The sequence below is a fragment of the Vombatus ursinus genome, unplaced genomic scaffold, assembly GCF_900497805.2.
Source record: "Vombatus ursinus unplaced genomic scaffold, bare-nosed wombat genome assembly UNPS02003292.1, whole genome shotgun sequence".
Classification (NCBI taxonomy): Eukaryota; Metazoa; Chordata; class Mammalia; order Diprotodontia; family Vombatidae; genus Vombatus; species Vombatus ursinus.
In genome coordinates this window covers 1562514-1581405 of record NW_020943070.1, presented here as the reverse complement: position 1 = coordinate 1581405, position 18892 = coordinate 1562514, and the positions used below count along the sequence as shown (strand labels likewise).

General features: G+C 48.5%; 1 protein-coding gene across 5 annotated transcripts in view; it reads left to right on the top strand.

Moving 5' to 3' along the window:
• The window catches only part of TNRC6B (trinucleotide repeat containing adaptor 6B), a 214771-nt gene that overhangs the window by 171750 nt on the left and 24129 nt on the right, over positions 1-18892 (top strand). For 2 of the 5 annotated variants that reach the window (XM_027872529.1, XM_027872504.1), the window contains 8 exons: positions 1584-1658; positions 2552-2597; positions 3654-3802; positions 8544-8669; positions 15350-15481; positions 16188-16286; positions 16384-16570; positions 17600-17737. In XM_027872529.1, coding sequence (XP_027728330.1) covers positions 1584-1658; positions 2552-2597; positions 3654-3802; positions 8544-8669; positions 15350-15481; positions 16188-16286; positions 16384-16570; positions 17600-17737 — 952 coding nt within the window. Of the gene's footprint in view, positions 1-1583; positions 1659-2551; positions 2598-3653; positions 3803-8543; positions 8670-15349; positions 15482-16187; positions 16287-16362; positions 16571-17599; positions 17738-18892 lie in introns of all 5 variants that reach the window. The other 3 variants (XM_027872521.1, XM_027872497.1, XM_027872514.1) reach the window with 2 other exon arrangements.

Sequence of the window (18892 nt, the reverse complement as noted above, 5' to 3'; positions counted from 1 at the left end):
TTTCTTCCTTCCACCTCCTTTCACCCCATTGAAAAAGCAAGAAAAACAAAGCACAGTTTCTCGTTGACCGCATCTTTAAAATATGTCTCAGGCTGCACACGGAGTCTACCACCTTTCTGTCAGGGAGTGGGCACCGTGTTTAATTATTGTATTGATCAGAGTTCCTGATTTTTCTTTTTCTTTAAAAAAAAACTTTGTTTTGTTTTAATCAGCCAAAATCCACCTTCTCAGTCTTCCCCTCCACCCCTGCATTTGCTCTGGCACACTTCCCTAAACAATAAAGTCATTATTTAGTAAATAAAGACTGAGGCATTTAACTGAAAGTTAACTTTGCCAAAGATTTAGAAAGAGAATTGAGGCACCTCCTGCAGCAGTCTGCCACAAATAAAGGAGTGGTTTCAAAATTGATCAGCAGAATTAGAAGGCGACTACAGCAGCAAGACAGTTCCCAACAAGAGGCACGGGTCTCAAACCCATGCCAGGCCACTGCAGCAGGGGCAGGCGCCAACTGGCATCTCCGCTGCCCACTACCCAGTCCCAAGGCAGAGTGAGAAGGGCAGTGGCGCTGCTGGGTAGGGAGGCCCTGGGCAGTTTACTGAAGCTGCCGCCACCACTGCCAACAGCAGCATCAGAGCAGGCGGGGTCTCGCTTCCAGCCTCTAGCCCAGGCTGCAGGGGAATAACCAGAGTGAGAATTCCCAGACCAAAGGGGAGCCTACAGTTCTGCTGCTCTGAACCCCCAGGGTTTCCCTGCCGGCTGACGGGGGCCAAGTCCAACAGCATCCACTCTGCAGAGCGATCAGACTCTGCCCTGGTCAGACCACTCTGGGAGCACTGAGAACTTAGACGTCCCTAGCCTGAGCTGTCCCTGAGACCCTGAAACAACCTGACATTCGATACCCCAAGAAAGCAGCAGTTTGTGCAGACCTCCCTCTGTCTCTGAGCTGCACTAGACCAAGAAGTCTCTGGGACTTCAGGCTTTCCCCATCAAAACTGGATGAAGTACAATTTCCAGATCTGTGAGGAAGAGTTTGTGGACAAGAGCTCCCTGCATTGTTTCCCATGCCTCGGCCAGAGTTGGAACTCGGGTCTTCCTGACAAGTCCAGCACTCTCTCCACTGCACTGTCAGACCTGTGGAAATAGCCAGTGAGCGTCTCCCTATACTCCCACCAAAGAGGAAAGACCCTTGGAATTAATTCCATTTTAAATCGTGTCTGCTGTCAGCTGTCCTGTTCTCTGTTCTCCCAACTCAGGCAAGCTTGAATTAGAGAGCGTATACCTTGGGGAACAGGAGAATACTGAGCTAGAAAATGCGATTTTCAAAAACTTGTTATCTGCTTCCTGCAATTGAATTGATTTCAAATCCCACACAACGTGCAACTGGCTGTTTGGGAAGTCATTCAACTTTGTGCTGTCTAAATAAGCCAAGTGGGGCTGAAAGCTACACGTGGATCATACCATCCCCAGCTCCAAAGAGTAGTAGTAAGGTTCAGACAAGTACCGTTTAAGTCCTTCATTGTAATGAGGAGAAGAAAGATTTCTTTTTTTGTTCTGACATTGTGTGTTTTATGTGTGTTTTGTAGTGTTCACTAAAAGGCGGAAACAGTGATTCCTGGATGAACCCTCTTGCCAAGCAGTTTTCAAATATGGGATTGCTGGTACGTTTAATTCCTCCCCCGCTCCCAGCGACGGCTGCTTCTTACTCTCATTCTCCTGAGGTTCCCACAGAATGTCTTGCCACCTTTTGTAGAGAGGCACAGACTTAGCGTTCAGCTGATGCCCTTCCAGCTGGACATGTGAGAAATGATAGAACCGTTGTCATGATTGGCGTTCTGCAGTCACCGTCTCTTCTCTTGTCATACTGGTCTTTTCCCAGCCCTCTTGAGCTGAATCATCTCCCTCGTCTTTGACTTTTAAGTTAGTTGTCATTTCCGGGGTTTCAAAATCGAAAAGAGTCCTGACAGTTATGATACTAGATTTGCCCTTTACTTTAAGAAGTAAACCAGGTCATGAGTGAAAGGTGGAAGGGTGGGAATCCTTGGTGGTTTTCTTAATGTATTTCTGCCTTGTTGGGGGCATTTTGTCCCTCAGTGCCAGAAGCACAGCAGCTTCCCTTGGCTGCACGTTTCAGGATTCGGTGACTTGAAAAGTCACGAGGAGGAGTGGTCATGGCCTGGCGTCTCGGCCTAGAGTTTGATGCCAGCCCTCCTGGTGCTTGAGAATAGTGGCTTGTTTCTCCCCAACACTGTTTATCTAACTCTTCCTCTCCGCCTCTTGAACTTTGTGGTCACTTTGTACGTGAAAATTGAACTCCATTCATCCAAAGGAGCTGACAGGAGTCCTGTTAGTTTATATTGAGGCTGGGTTAAAAAGGCTTCATTTGGTGCATTCTTCCTCCTTTGTTGACATGGGATTCCGGGAGTGTCCTTGAATGACTTTCTGCATACCTGTGCTAAGGGCTGGCTTTTTGGAGAAAAGTGCTGCCTCCTCTTTTCCAGAGGCTGTCTGCACATGCAGCCTGATCTGCTCTCATTTCTTTTTTCTTTTTCAGAGTCAAGCTGAGGACAGCCCAGCCAGTAAGATGGATTTATCTGTAGGTGTGTATTGCCATGACTGTTACTGTTACCGTATTGATACGGAATGGACTTTGATTTTCATCACATCATCTGTGGCACCTCCTAGCAGGAAAGGGTTGAGGAGTTAACAAACTGTAGGCCGTCTGCTTCAGTCTCTTAGCATGGATTGAGAAGGAATCCTCCCTCTGGCAAGTGATCTTGTCCCAAGTGGTCCAGCCACCCCAGAAACCCTCCTTCACTCTCAGCTGAACAAACACTTGGCTTCTTCAGGGAGTTCATGAGCAGGGATGGGGAAGAAAATACAGATTCTCTGGGCTTTACCATACTTGATTTCCTTTGTAATCGTATAGATTTGATTTTATGCATTTAAAAGCATAATTCTTGGGAAGGGTCCAGGACACCCAAGAAGTTAGAATCCCCCAGTGTGAGGGATACAGAGATGGTGCGGTCCTCAGCTACGAACAGTTTGCAGTCTTGTTAGAGAAAATCCACACATACGTAAGGATACCTGTTAGTACGAGTCAGTCGAGTGGTGGGTGTCCAGTGGACCCCTCTCCGAGGGAATCCCTCCCATGTGGGATGATGGGGGAAGGGGCTTCAGGCCAGTTTTTGGGGCATGGTTAATAGCTGCAAAGGTGCAGCTGGTTGAGGGCTCAGAATGGGGCACCTTTACAAAGCCACCTAGGTTTCATTGTGGCATTGTGTTCTGGGAAAGAGTTGAGTGGATCCATTTGACAGGATCAAAGGGTTTATGTGAGGGGGATATATAATAGGAAAGGAGAGATATCCAGAACTGTACAAAAGCCCTAATCTAAAAAGCCTTCACAAATGTTCAGTTATGTTAAAACTCAGGTTGTTTTGTTAAACTTTTATTAAAAGATCACCCTGAAATCTTTAATATTCTGATCAAGAGTTGATATTCATTGAAATAATTTAGGGGAATTGAGATGTCTCACCTGTTTCTATGATTTATTGAAATTTTTTCCCTGCCTTTTGGACCATACAACAGAGGCTAGCCTAGTAAGGGAATAGATTCTTGACCACTAACCATCCCCTTTCTTCTCATTGCTTTTTCAGGGAGCCTTCCTGACAAGAAGTTTGATGTGGACAAACGAGCCATGAATCTCGGGGACTTTAATGATATCATGAGGAAGGATAGATCTGGGTTCCGTCCACCTAATTCCAAAGACATGGGAACCACAGATAGCGGGCCTTACTTTGAAAAGGTGAGGGTAATTCTTGATGATGACCAGTTATACAAGAGATCCATTTGGGTTTTCATCTGGTGATTGAATCTAGGAAGGAGCATAGAATTCCCGAATCCAGAACTAAGCCCAGACATCGACAGCATATATCCTGTGAGATTACGGCCTTTGTTGCCGCAGAGCTGACAAAGTTTGGAGGGCAGATGTGTACATGTGGGCTGGCACATTCCATAGAAGGGGGACATCGTGAGGAAGCATAGAAATGGCTGCAGGCTAAGGGGGATCTCAGTCACTCTGAGCCATGAGCATTTCTGCTGGCTGGGCTGGTTGACATGGCGCGTGGGCCACAAAGTGGCCATCCCCGTTTCCCTCCCCCCTGCAGGTGGCTGGCAACTTTCTCCCTTTGCTCTTGAGAGAAACTTGCTGGTTACCTTCGTTTTCTGTCTTTTTTAAGCTGTACTGCTGTCTTGTGATGGATTCCTTTCACCAATATAAATAGACGGCCCTTTTGGTCTATGTTGATTGAATTCATGGTTTCTTTCTGGGGCAGGGGAAGGCTGGACTCAGAATCTTTCTTTTCGGTGTTTGTTAATTAATTTCACCACAGACCTCTAAATTATTGTCAAACTAAGGCCAGAAGTCAGTGGTAGGCCCTGATTGTGTTCAAGAAGAAGCATTTGCTGACTCTCCCTGTTCTCAAGAGGTCAGCGAATGCGCTGGAATGGGCTACAAGCAGGCCCCTGACAGCAGCAGTGGTGGTCCATATGTCCAGATTGCGACGCCAGGGTCCCTGGGCTTCTGTGCTCACAGGAGCCGAGTGAGAACTAATCAGCGTCGGATGTAGACACAGACACGTTGCCCGGCAGGTTTCTCTTCTGCCTCTGAGCAGAATGAGTCAGTAACGGGAAGATAAAGAGCCGCCTGGCCACTGCCGCAGCTGGTCTGTCAGGCAGAGTGTGGCTGAGCTGGTCAGATGCGATGTGGGGCCTCCTTGGTGCTAAAAGACGCTAACTTGGCTTGTTGCTGCTGTTTTCTCTTTTCCCCCTTTGCCTTCTGTTGCTTCACTAACCAACCCACGTTGGGATTGGCTAACGCCTGCTCTCCAGCTGACTTTGCCTTTCTCCAATCAAGACGGGTGCCTGGGGGATGAGGCTCCCTGCTCTCCCTTCTCCCCTTCTCCCAGCTACAAGCTGTCTCCCTCTGGCTCCACAGCACCCAACGTCAGCCTGGGGGCAATCGGCACAGGGCTCAACCCCCAAAACTTCGCTGCTAGACAAGTAAGGAGGCCTCTCCAATGTATCACTGGGACCAGGGCTGGGAGCTGGCCTTGATCCTGCTCTGCCCTTGCTATCAGTCTGGGGAACTCTGCTCTGCTGAGCCTATAATGTGAGAGGAAGCGTACACTGTGGGCATTTTAGTCCTTCAGCTTTCCTCTGTGGGCTTCTTGGGTTAGGTGTAGGCCAGAGTGACCCATTCCTTATGAATTTCAAATGACCAGGTCCACTCTCTGGAAAGGATAGGGAGGAGATGGTAGAAAGGTGCCTTGGTGCAGGACCGAGGGCCAGCCTCGATGATGCTGTTTCTAAACAGAATGATACAGCATATTGCTTCTCAATGCAGTCTGCTTAAGTCTGGGAGGAAAAGCTGCCCTCGGGAGAGAAAACCTTTAAGGATCAGAGCATTTGTCATATACCTGTAAAAGTAGCTGAGCAGTCTCAACCTCCTCTCTGGCTCTCTGACCAGCTACGTGAATGCTAGTGCCATACCAGACAGATTATTTCTGAGTGGGGTGGGTGCAGACAGGTAAGCCAGAGAACCCATCTCTTGAGGGCGAGCGAACAGAGGAGATGGAAGGGGGGCGGGGGGGGAAGAGAGAGACAGGTGTACTTCTGTCACTATTTCCCAGGATCAGGGACCTTTCTAGGAGTCTGGCTGTTGGGCTGTAGTGGGTGGCTCCTGTAGGGGATGCTGGTGGAGGAAAGATGGGAACGGTGTTCCTCTGTGCTTTTGGTTTTTAGTATAGTAGTGACAAAGACGGTTCCTTCCTTCCACTTGTCATTCAAGTCTTAAGACCCCCTGTCTCTTATTTGGTTCATATTTACTTTCACCTTTTTTCCAATGGTTTCTACAAGGCTGCTCTGGGACCTCGATAATTCAGACTGTCTCAGGCCAAATGTCACCTTTCAAGGGTCCTCATTGCTGCTATTAGGAATGCGTTTTGGGAGACCCTCCAGGGTTCCCGGAGTTTGTAATGTTGCCTGTTGGGTTCCCGTGTCATCTCAGCTCTGCATGCTGCCCCAACATAATCTTAAATGATGGCAGAAATGCAAAACCAGCCGTTAACAGTGGAATGACCCTGAAGAAAAGTTGTCACCTTTATTTCTTATGGGAAGTGTGTTCATTTCCACTGTGTGAAATGCCACAAGCCCAGTCATCGTAACAGGCTGGAAAAAGCTTAGTAGAGCCTGGCACATGGTAGGCACTTAAATGCTTTGCCTTTCCCCCATCCTAATTTGGTTATTTTTTTCAGCTTAAAAGTTTTTTCATCTTTATGCCTTTTTTCTTTTCATTATGATCCTTTCCAAATATATTCCTTCCTTGCCCAGAAGAAGATTCTACTTGTAGCAGTGATTTGAAAGAAAAATACAGTTCCATCAAAACAATGAGCACCCAGATGGGAGTCTGAGAGTGGATGTCCCATTGCATCCCTGTGGTACCCACCTTGCCCTGATGGGAGGGAGAGTCTTTTTTTTTTTTCTTTTACTTCTTGTCCAGGATCAAGCTTGATCCTGGTCATCACAAAGCATTCCATGGAGTTGCAATTTTTCTGCTCATGTTGTTACAGTCTTACATGCTGTTTTCCTGGTTCTGCTGACTTTCCTCAGCGTCACTTCATGTAAGTCCTTCTTTCTTACAGCAGCACCTTGAGATCCCATTCTTGATGTGCCATGTCATTCAGCTCTTCCCCAGGCTGCAGGCGCCTGCTTCCGTTCTGCATCTCTGTGACCACAGAAAGTACAACAGAGAACATTTCAGGATACGCGGGGCCTCGTCGGCATCTATACCAGCAGTAGGATTGTGGGGGCGAGGAACATGGATCTGCTAGGCCCTTTTTCAGAACCTTCAGCTTTGGCTGTTTCTATCCCATCCTGACTTTGGGCTCTAGTATAGCTGCAGTTGCCATCAGTTGGTTTCATGATATGGAGAGGTTTGCCCTCATGCTGGAAGCCAGGCCGGGCCTAGAGAGGTTCTCAGGGATTTCCAAAGGGATGCCTCCGAGCCTGAAGAGGAGAAAGGCAGTTTACTGGTCTAGATTCTCATGTTGTAGAACATTGGTGAGAAGGCATCTTTCAGCTCAAATGCTTTTTCTGAAGTCGACTCCTGAAACACGGCGTCCTCCGTGGAGGAGGACTGTGTCTGAACGCTCTTGGACAATGCCTTTCTGGTTTGCCTGCGTGCTGGCTGTTCCTCAGGCCTGTGGTTCTCCAGAGGTCAGGGATGTTCCCCTCTGTGGGTGGGCGGGCCCTGGCACTCTCTCTTCTGCTCCAGTCACTCGTCATCCCCAAGGGGGCTCTCTACCCCCAGATTTTTCCTGGTAGCTCCAGGCCTGGGTTTTCAGGTGCCTCCTTGAGGAGTCACACCATTCCCCAGAGGAGCTGCTCATTTTCTTCTGTTTTTTTCTGATAATCCTGCTCTTTTCCTAAGCACCCAGTCTCAGAACCTCTGAGTGACCTTGGTTCTTCCCATCCCTTTGTCTCCCTCCTCCCCTGCCCCAGTCCACTCAGCTGCCTTGCCTGTTAATTCTCCCCTCTGCGAATTCAGACCCTGTCTGCCCAAAAGGCTTCCCCATCCCTCTGTGGCCTCATCTCTTGTGGATGCGTGCTATGCTGCAGACTCAGTGATCCACTCCCTAGTCTCCCCTCTCACCCTGTCCCCACCTGACTCAGTGCGTTTGCCCATGCCAGCCTCAGCGGCTGCCCCGCGTCTGCATTTGTTGACGTTCCTCCTTTCCATCCACTCTTCCCTGGAAGGTTCTCCTCACCCACTTACCAAACCCTCCCTTGCATCCTAGCAATTTGGGTGCTTGTCTTGGCCAGCCTTTGGGGTGGTATTGTTGAGCACGAGAATAAACGTTCTTGGGTATGTCTGTCTTTGTATCCTCAGTGCACCCAAAGTAGGTGTTTAATATTTGTTGTTGGTCCTATTGAAGACCTTAGCATCTTGGGACCAAAAAGGTGCTGACTCAGATCCAGAGGAAACTTTTCCCCCTCCCACAAGACATAGGGTATACAGAAGCAGCAGCAAAGCTTCCTGCTCTCTCTCTAGCCTAGACACACTGGAACCTCTTTAATACTTTGGTTCTTTAGAAATCTGACAGACAACCCATACCATGATGAGTTTTGACATTTTTCTCTTATTCCATTTGAAAATGATGTGGGTATTTAGTAAAACTAGGGCATATAAATAGAGTGGCTAAGAAAATGGCATTCTTTACTGGGGATGCTGTTAGCTGCATTGAACCCAAAAGCCATCAGCTATTGAGCAAGCTCCAGGAGCTTGGGCACTTGTCAGGTCTTGGCGCTTGAAGGTGGTCCTGGGGTGAGAAGCTTGCTGGGTGGAGAATTCTTTTACCTCACAGGCTATGCAGGCCTCATACCTTCTGCAGGTCAGCAGTGGGAGTTAGGCCAGTGTCTGCTTCTTGGTGTTTTTCCTACTGAAAATAAATAAAGTTCTTCGGCTCTCCTTTTTCTCTTTTTCACAGGGTGGCAATCATGGTTTGTTTGGAAATAGCACAGCACAATCGCGGGGCATGCACACGCCGGTGCAGCCGCTAAACTCTTCCCCTAATCTGCGGGCGCAAGTGCCTCCCCAGTTTATTTCTCCCCAGGTAAGCAGTTTGATGTCTCGGAATGCCAGAAACAGGGGGTTATGAGCCGTTAACTTACCTGCGGTGGATTTTGTGAAAGTTAAAGGCGTCATAGCTGCCAGTATTTATTGAGGATGTTACTGGGTGTCTGGAATGAAAATTCATGGGCATTATATCAAATTACAAATCTTGTTATTGTTTTGCATGGGGAAAAAATAGAAAATCCTGTGGTCACTTTTTAAAAATTCTAATTTAAAAGGAAATCAGATGTTGACTGATTGTCCTGTGTCCCTTCTTGAGAAGAGCACAACACCGTTATTAGGAAAAATACTATAGAACCAGCTCCACTGACTTAGACTGCAGCACTGTCCATTCTGAGCTGCTTTTCTCTTAGAACTGGTGATTCTGTGCCTGGAGAGATGAGGCTGCTGCCTGAAAGGCACTGGATTTGAATTCTGCCTGTGTGAGCTTGGACAGGCAGGACAAGCTGACTCGTGGTCAGACCCTCCCTTCCCTGCCCCCGTGGTAACCTCTGGTGCAGAGATGGGGACAGGAGGCTCGTGGAACAGACAGATGAATGGGTCCAGAGCAGGGATGGAGGGGACCTTGACTTGTTCACTTCAGGCCGCCAAGTGCTCACCAGTGGCAAAGGAGCCGCATGTTCTCCTCTAATGCTGGGAAAGTGGATCTCACCTTCTCCCCATCTGGGCTACCCAGCCTGGAGAGCCCTAGTCCTCATGCTTTTATTAAATTATTAATAACTTTTATCCTAATTTATAATTCTTTATATATAAAGAATTATAAATAAATGCTAATAAATTAAAATATAAATTACTAAACAAATCCTTTTACAAAGGGGATTTGTTCTGTGAAGTTTAGATTTGGTCACAGGGCCACACTTGAGGACCTAAAGGGCCACATGTGGCCTCGAGGCCACAGGTTCCCCGCCCCTGGTATCCCAGCACGATGGAGGTGCTTGTGTCTTTTCTAAACTGTTCTGTTATCATTGTTGTTGCCTTTTTAATGACTGACATCCTCGTTTCTTATTTTTTTAGTTTTGTTATTGCCTTTTGTTTTTATGCCATAATTATTTCCTCTTTAATTCCCACCACTACCACCATTGAATCCTTGTCCCCCCAAAAAAGTTTCAGCAAAGCCCAACCAACAACACAGCTTTGCTCATGACACACTCTGATTGTGTATCTGCACCTCACTGATCGCATTGCTTCTCCACCTCTGTAGCCTGAAGTATTTCCCCTACCTTGAGAGGTGCAAGGTTTGTTTCCTTAGTAATTCTCCAGGAGAATGAATGTTCCTCACAGTTCGTAGGCTTGGTTTTTTTTTATTGTCTTTGATGTCTTTTACTGTTTGTTTTTCATTATTATTATAAGTCATGATTGTATGCATCACTTGTGTTATTCTCCTGGTTCTGCTTTCTTCATTATCATCCCTTCAAACAAATCTTCACACATTTCTCTGAACTATATGGACGTCTTAAAGAGTCTCTTCCCACTCAGTCACTTTTTAACCCTGTTGCTATGTCACCGTTTTGCTAATAGTATGAATTTCTGTCAGGTTCAGTTTTCTCTAAGACGTGTATATTAAACTTAAGTCAGTAAGAAAAGTTCAGTTTCTTTGTATCCCTTTCTAGACTTTTGTTATCATGTTATATTGATTCTCTTTATCTCCTCTTGTTTGTTGGTGTTCATTCACTTCAGTTGTGTCCAACACCTTCTGACTCTGTCTGGAGTTTTCTTAGCAAAGATGCTGGAGTGGTTATTTCCTTCTCTAGCTCATTTTTCAGATGAGGAAACTGAGGCAAGCAGGATGAAGTGATTTGCCCAGGGTCACACAGCTAGTGAGCATCTGAGGCCAGATTTGAACTCACCAAGATGAGTCCTCCTGACCCCAGATCTGGGGCTGTGTGCACTGTGGAGCCCCTAGCTGCTGCTATTTCCTCTCCCATTTCTCACTAAATCATCCCTGCTGCCTCCCCCAGCAGAGTCCAGCCCTAGTCACAAGTAAGTACAGACACTTTGGCCCCATAGGCCCCTTGCCTGCTCTGGCAGCCTGTGTCCCCTTTGACCTGTAATCCATCCCCTCTCTGGTGAGAGGCAGGAGGCTGTGAGGAGGGGGCGCAGAGCCATTGGCCTCACACGTGACTGTGGTGCTGCGCAGCCATTAGCTCTGATGTCCGTTCCCATCTTCTTCTTCCTTCTCCGTGTTTGTCATTTCATAGGGCACGGTAACATTCCGTTGTGTGCATATACACAGTGCGTTTAACTCTTGTCTGATGATGAAAGCCTCCTTTATTTCCAGTGCTTTGCTACCACAGAAAATGGCTACAGAAACACCCTCACGCCCTTCTCTAATTTACAAGGATACTGTCATTGAGCAATCTTCCGTGGTTCCTGTTTTCCTGCCCAGTTAGTCTTTTTGTAATCCATCTTCACCTTCTCGTCTGCTGCTCTTGTCTGTGTCCTCCCGTACCCATTCCTCGGGGGTGGAGCCGGGGCCGTTCACTAGACCTTGACGGTGGAGGGCTGAGGCGGTCCTGACAGGCCATCTCCCGGTAACTGCCTCCTGCCCCTGTTTCTCCTCAGAGATCCCCCATGTCTCTCTGCAGGATGTGATGCCGTGTGCTCCCCCCAGCCTCCACACTTGGATAATCTGCAGTTTCGCGTTCCACAACTCACAGCCGGACTATAGACGTTGCCCCGCCTGGCTCTTTTCAGTTTTTACCCACATCCCCATCTTCCCACTCACACGGTCACTTTGCAGGGCCAGGCCTATCATAGTAGCCTGGCCGCCTGCAGTCTCTCCCCACTCCAGTCCTTGCACACAGACATCTTGGTGGGTCACACCAGCTCCTTGGCTTCATGTTCAAAGCTCTTTGCATCCCAGCTCCTTCCTCCCTTTCCAGTCCCTTCACTCAGTAGCAAACCCTACTGTCCCACTGTCTTTTCTCTGCCACGCTCCTCTCTGTGTCCTGCCCTGCTGACCACTCCCCAGTCCCCCCACCACAGGCCTGGAGTGCTCTCCCTCTTCATCTCCACATCTTCAAGTAGCTGATGGGCTCAGGAGCCTTCTCCAGGGACATCTTGCTTGGGAGGCCTTTCTCAGTGCCCCAGCAGCTGGTCCTTTCCCTTCCGAGACTGCCTTGTCTCTGTTCTCTGTGGATTTTGCAAAGCATGGAGCTGCATTGATATAAGTGTGCACGTGCCCGTAAATGAGACCATGAGGTAGAAATGGTCGTCGAAAGGCTTTGAATAACAGAGCAGTTTTAACAGATCCATCCATTCCATAGCTCAGCACAGGGGGCTAAAGGGAGCGCCACAAAGAACACCTGTGCGAGGGGTTGTGTTGGCTCCAGCCACAAGGTGTCCACGATGGGGGCAGCGGTGGGGATGAAGAGGAGCAGGGGCATCCCAAAAGACTCGTGGCGACGGAGGCGGCTGCGATACTGGAAGCTGGCTGTGAGTGGCCAAGATGGGAGATGAAGGGGCCACGGGGGCATGAGGAATGGCTGAGTCAGGAGGAGGGAAAGGCCTTGACTGGGGACAGGTTGAGGCAGAGCTCCAGGATTTCCCAGGATAGACACTGTTTAGAAGCTTCAGGGGAGAAACCTGAACTAGGAAGGTAGGTTTGGGAGTCAATAATAGCAGTCACGATGGATATTTTAAAAGCTTTCAGACAGTTTACATCCTTTTAAAAGCCCTCTGAGGTTGGTGCTCCAGGCATCGCCCCATTTTATAGCTGAGGAAACGGCACTGCAGAGGGGGCTTCCCCATGGTCAAGCAGAGGGATCCTCTCCACTGTATCCCCTCTTCCTCTTTGAAGCAGTGAATAGGGGAGACAGCCGCCCTATAGGATGTGTGTAGACAGAAAAGATGACGGAGGGGGCAGCTCGGTGGCGCAGTGGATAGAGCACCAGCCCTGGAGTCAGGAGGACCTGAATTCAAATCCAGCCTCAGACACATAACACATACTAGCTGTGTGACCCTGGGCAAGTCACTTAACCCCACTGCCTAGCCAGAAAAGACAAAAAAAAAAAAAAAAGATGACTGAGGGCAGCATGGTGATGGAGTGCCTTTCTGAGGGAACAGGAAGCATAGCCAGAGACGGAGAAAAGGATTGTTTAGCGAGATAGGAGAAGACTGGTCTGCCCGGGAGTGTGGCCAATAATAGCAGAAGTTCCTGGACACGAGATGAGATTTCTCTCTGTTTCACAAGTGCAATGTGCTTCTAAGGAAAGAGTGTTCATCTTTAAAAATCAAGGGGTCTTAGTATCCTGTTAGCTCAGCAGTTTGTGAGATAGCAGGCAAGGAAGTTAACGTGGTGCCAGACTACATTAGGAGAGGGCCTCTGCCCTAGTCGGACAACCCCTGGGATAGAAGACATTGACCAGCCAAGTGTGTCCAGGGGAGAGTGACCTGCGTGAGAAAAGGCCCAAAGACTGTACCACCTGGAGGTGGATTGAAGGGATTGGAAACATTCAGTGTAGAGAAGGCTTAGGGAAACCGTGGGAGCTGTCTGTGTACAAAGTTCTGCAAGGCGGAGAAAATGGGCTTGTCCCCGGCCTCACAGACCAGATGTGGTAGTAACAGGTGGAAGCTGAGACACAAATTGAGGTTTGACATAAGGAAAACCTTCTTTGGCATTAGAGCTGTCTGGGAGTGCAGCGGAATCTTCTCTAGAAGTTTTCTGCAGAGGCCTGGATGACCACTGGAGGATCCTTTCTCAGGACGTGACCAGGCAGTTCCAAGATTCCTTCGAAGCCTGAGGTTGTGTGAGCTGTCTGATCAGGTAGGGGGCGGTGATGGGAGCAGCAGGTTGGAGATGCTCCTGAATGTGGCCGCTCCAGGTCATTGGCGATCTGTGGAAGGGCTTAGAGTTTAGTTGCAGAAGTAGATCTACAGAACCGTGATACGTCTTGAAGACGCTTGCGGGGCAGCACGTGAGCAAATGCCAAGCACTAGAGAGCTAGGAGTGGGTCAGAGAAATGCCTGAGGGTCTCGTGAGCGAGGTGTGAATGCTTATTGTGGTGAGATGCCCCTCCATGGATGCTGATGTCTCCGAAGAATCGAGATTCCACCCTAGCCAGAGGGTGTCCGAAAGGTGATGGAGCACGTGATCGGGGGACCCCGAAAGTGAGGGAGCTAAGAAACCCTACGGTATGCACAGCAGGCCAGAGCATGGGTCATAGGACTGGAAGCGCAAGTACCTCTTGCTCCTCTCAGTAGCTGTTCAGTATTGCACAAGAACAGTGCCGTTGCCCCTTTGAATTCCTTTGTGTATTTGTAAACGTTTCTTTGAAGCTGCAGCGTCGGGGGTCCTTACTGCCCTTCACAGACCCTCCAATAGTTGTCATTTCTCTTTGTCATCTTTGCCATTCTGATAAATGTGAAATAGAACTCCATGTGCTTTAACTGCAACTTCTCTTACTTGTAATTTGGAGCATTTTTTTATTTGGTTGTTGGCAGCTTGGGTTTCTTGCTCTGAGAACTGTCTGTCCGTATCCTCTGATCATTTCTCTGTTGGGGAAAATACTCTTCTATACTTGCATTAATTCCTTAAAAATCTTGGGACATCAGACCCATGAAATTCTGAAAGACCTCAAGAAAAGCCTCCAGTGTGTTGGGGAGATCTTCTCCAGAGGGTTTATGGGAGGGTGCCTGAAGGGCCCACCTCAGTGAGGTCATAGGATCATGGGAATCTTACAAAATGGCAGTAACAGGGAGCCCCCCAGCAAGGCCATTATGAGGGGTGCAGAGTCATACATTCCTAGCCTTGAGCCCTTTTGGTATTTTGGGGGAAAGCCATGCATATCTGACTGATTGCACGAGACTGAGACGTAAGAGGAGAAGACATGGGGAGGTTTCAGGGCTCTTCTCTTTGATGAAAGGGCAGGAACACCAGGGATGGGACATTGGCCTCTTGTAGCCATAAGCATTCAGTCAGCTCACACTGGCAAAGCTTGGGCCACTGCTGCATTTCTTCTCACTTGGATTTATCTTTTCTGTAGCTCAGTGTGAGTAGTAATCTGAATGGGGAAGGATAGTTTATCGTGCAGATGTTTAATGCAAGGGACAGTTAGTAACCGTGAGAGCCAGCCAAAGAAGAATGGACTCCTACCCCATGCCGAGTGACAGAGAGAGCTCCCCGTCCCTAGATGGATCACTCGAAGTCCTCCAGAAGCTAGAAAAGCACTTGTCCAGGGATGCCATGGGGGGAGGGGTCGGTGTGCTTCCTCAGGTCTCCCCTGGACCAGATTCTGATGGGAATCTGGGGCCATCCAGGGTGATCCCAGCTTCTGTGACAGCAGCTAAGACTGAGCTCTCGTCTTGGGCTGGCTTCGGGTTCCGTTTCTTTATCATTAGCCACAATCTGTGGGGAAAATGTTTCCTCTTTCCTAAGTCTGTTGGAATCACTTGGAGATGATGGTGCCATCCCCCTTTGGTCCCAGTGAGCTCTTGTGAGCAGTCTTACTCGGTGTTTCTGAGGCCTGTCTGGAAGAGCCTCATTCCTCAGGTGGTGGGCAAAGAACGAATGAAAGCACAATTGTGAGAGACAAGGAGCATATTGACAAAAGGAAACGCGGACTGTCAAGCGTGCCTCGTCCTCGGCTTCTGGTGCTGCCAAGAATTCTTTCTTGGAACACTTTCTCTCCTGTTCACCAGCCCTGCCTCCTTCCTTGTTAGGTTTCTGCCTCCGTGCTCAAGCAGTTTCCTAACAGCGGCCTGAACCCGGGTCTTTTCAACCTGGGGCCTCAGCTTTCTCCCCAGCAGATCGCCATGCTGAGCCAGCTTCCACAGATTCCCCAGTTCCAGTTGGTAAGGAGCACATCCACTTCCTCTGGCTGCATGGCTTTAGAGGCATGTGTGTGCATGACTCCCTCTGGTTTGGGGTTGGTGTGTTTGCAGTACAGGGACTTGTGTGATATGACCCTGTATTTCAAATAGGCTTCGTGTGTGTGAGATGTCTACGTTGGGGGGGGGGGGGGGGGGGTGTCTGTCTCTGTCTGTCTGTCTGTAATGTGACCCTGTATTTCCAATAGGCTTCGTTTCCTTTCTTCTATTGCGCCTGTCTGTCTGTGTGTGTGAGAAAGAAAGAAATTCTGTGTTGGGGGGGAGGGCACTGTATTTTAAATAGGCCTGATTTCCTTTCCTCCATTGAGGGAGAGTGGGGTATGCTGTTCCCAAGAGTTAATTCAATATAACGAGGATAATAGTTCTTTGGAGTGAGACGGGGCGTTTTGTCTCATAGTTCTATGGCGATATATTTCTGTGTGGGTTATTGGGGGTCAGTTGAGCAGGATTCAGATCCTCTCACATGTTAAATGAGGAGGGAGAACAGAATTAATTTACTCCATCCACACTGGCATGTACATTGCGTGGAACGCATAGGTGTTATTGAGCCCTCTGCTGGTGTTTTTTGTCAGGGGTGACGATGCCCATAAGATTGCCATTTCATGTATTTGCCCCCCCCCCCCCCCACACACACACACCCCCCTTCTTTCTCCCCCTTCCCCCTTTGCAGGCCTGTCAGCTTCTCCTACAACAGCAGCAGCAGCAGCAGCAGCTGCTCCAAAACCAGAGAAAGATCTCCCAGGCCGTGCGGCAGCAGCATGAACAGCAGGTGAGCTGGGCCCCCGGGGACGACTGTCTGGCCAGAGGGGGCCGGCTCCTTGTAGAGGGGTAGACCCAGGGCTCAGCCTCTCCCGCTTCCTCTGCAGATTGCTCGGATGATGAGCGCATTGCAGCAGCAGCAGCAGCAGCAGCAGCAGCGACCGCCGAGCATGAAGCATTCGCCATCTCATCCCGTCGGACCCAAGCCACATCTTGACAACCTGGTCCCCAGTGCCCTGAATGTGGGGCTCCCTGACCTTCAGAGCAAAGGGCAAATTCCTGGCTACAGTTCTGGTGAGGAGCGTGACCGCAGCCGTGGGAGAAGAGCAGTGCCTCTGAAAAGGCCGGCCTGGGCCGGGTGTTCTCATGGGCTGGCGCAGGAGGGGGGAAGGAGGACGCAGCCCAGGGGTTTGAGGCGGGCCCCCACAGGCTCATGCAGAGCGCTACAAGGGGCTTGGGGGGCCGTGTAGACCAGCCACCCCTCTCGTACAGTGTTGTAGAGGGCCAGAGTAAGAGAAGGGCTTTATGGGAGAAGTGAGCCTTGAGCACAGAGGAGGGGTGACATTCTTCCAGGGGGAATCCAGAAAGACTGTGAGATCAGCAGTGACTGACGGGCAGGTGCGGGGCAAGACCCAGAGGGAAGCCAGCCCGCATGCTGGAACCTCTAGGATGGCCAATCCCCCCACTGCCTCAGCCTCGTCTTGCTCTCCCCTCCTAGCAGCTACTCTCCATTCCTGCTGCATGCACGCATGCTCGCACACGCACACGCACGCGCACGCACATAGAAAGTATCGAGGTAGAAATTTCTCATATTTTCTTCCAACTTTGTTTGAGGTTTCATTTTCAAGAGTGACTAAGCCAAGGTTGTCTGTAGTTGCCCCTCGGAGAAGGAAGGCAGGGAGTTTTCTCCATGGAAAACTCTCTGCTTGCGTGGTGCTAGGGTTTTATCCATTACTTAAATGCTCACCACCAGTCTCTGCTGTTTGCTGAAAACCCAAGCCCTAATTGGTAGCCTCAGCACCTCCAGCCTTCAGAGCAGCCTTTTCACGTGTGCTGAAATGAGACTGATGTGGACAAAGTTGCTCTCCGTAGCTCTTCGTTGTGCTTTTCCTGCCACCTAATGACAGCGAGAAGCTAAATTTTGCACCAGTTTCCCTCCAGCAATAAGAGTCCTTGAGTGAGGAATATGTGACAAATTAAGAACTTGGAGACTTTGCTAGCCATAGCTCATTTGTTTATCTTTCCAGCAGTATCTTTTAGTAAATTGGAAATACACTAAGAATGCTGTAAAAGTCACTTTGGGGTTTGGGGTTTTGTTTTTAGGTTTTGGCTCAAGTGGCATGGATTATGGCATGGTTGGAGGGAAGGAAGCTGGGACAGAATCTCGCTTTAAACAGTGGACTTCTATGATAGAAGGCCTGCCCTCGGTAGCTACACAAGATGCCAGTATGCACAAAAATGGTAAGAGACAGCCCAGGGACTCAGCCAGAGACTCTTCCCCCCCTGCTAGTCTAGATGAAGAAGTGGGAAGGCCAGTGATGAGCAGTTTTTGAATTTTCCAAGGTCTTATGATTACCAGTGTTAGATGACTGAGTCAGGTCATTAATGGAATGTTATACATGGAGGGTCCTCTTTGGGGGTGTGCGGGGTATGCATGGAAATCCCTTCCACACTTAGGGAAGCATCAGTCTACCTGCGTATTCAATCAGTAAGACTTCAGGATTGGCCCACAAGTTCTGATCCTCCTGCTAGTTGGGGGAGACCCTGGCTTTAAAGGTGGGGCTTCTTTTGAGATGTAGAAGGATTATAAATGGCATTTATGAGGAGCGTGGTTGGCATCTTAATGGTATTTATCATTTTCTTTTTTTTTTTTTAACTAGTTCCGTATCATTCCTAAAGATAAAAACTCCTGTGAATATAAATATATATACTTTATAAATTAAGAAGCACTATATAAATATGAGCTATGATTATGTTTATGGTCCTTTCTTAAAAACTCAAAGATCTTGTATATTCATGGGCTATATGAACCAGAACATCAACATGATACAAGCATTGCATCCCTGCCTCTCCATAATTTCCTGTACAAGCCTCTTAAAATTTTCTGTAAAGCAGATGGAAGGTCTCAGAATAATCACTCAACTCTTGTTTCAGTTTTGTTTCACTGGACAGTAAATCACATGGACTCATCTCTTCATGAAAGCAAAGCATAAATAGGAGTCTGACCATACTTCTATTGATGTTCCTTGGCAGGCCTTGTTGGCCCTGAGAGTTCATTCAGTCCAAACCTTTGCACCTCTTTTGTAAAACTCTTACTGATGTGGACATTACTGTAATGTAATGTAGTCACATGAGGTTCTCTGTATACCTTCCCCAAGTGGCATCATTTGTTTCTAGGCTGTCTCTGCATCGTTTCTTCTTATTTTCTTAGACATTGTGGCACCGAGTGCCAGATTTGCATGAGAGGTTAATAAATGTGTCTGAATATTACATTATTTTGCATGACAGCCTCTTGCCAAATTAGTTAAGGCATTTGGCATCTCCTCATGAGGCTGCTCTTACCTTCTTGTTGACTATCATGGCACATAAAAGAGCGATTGACAGGTTGTGTTTCAC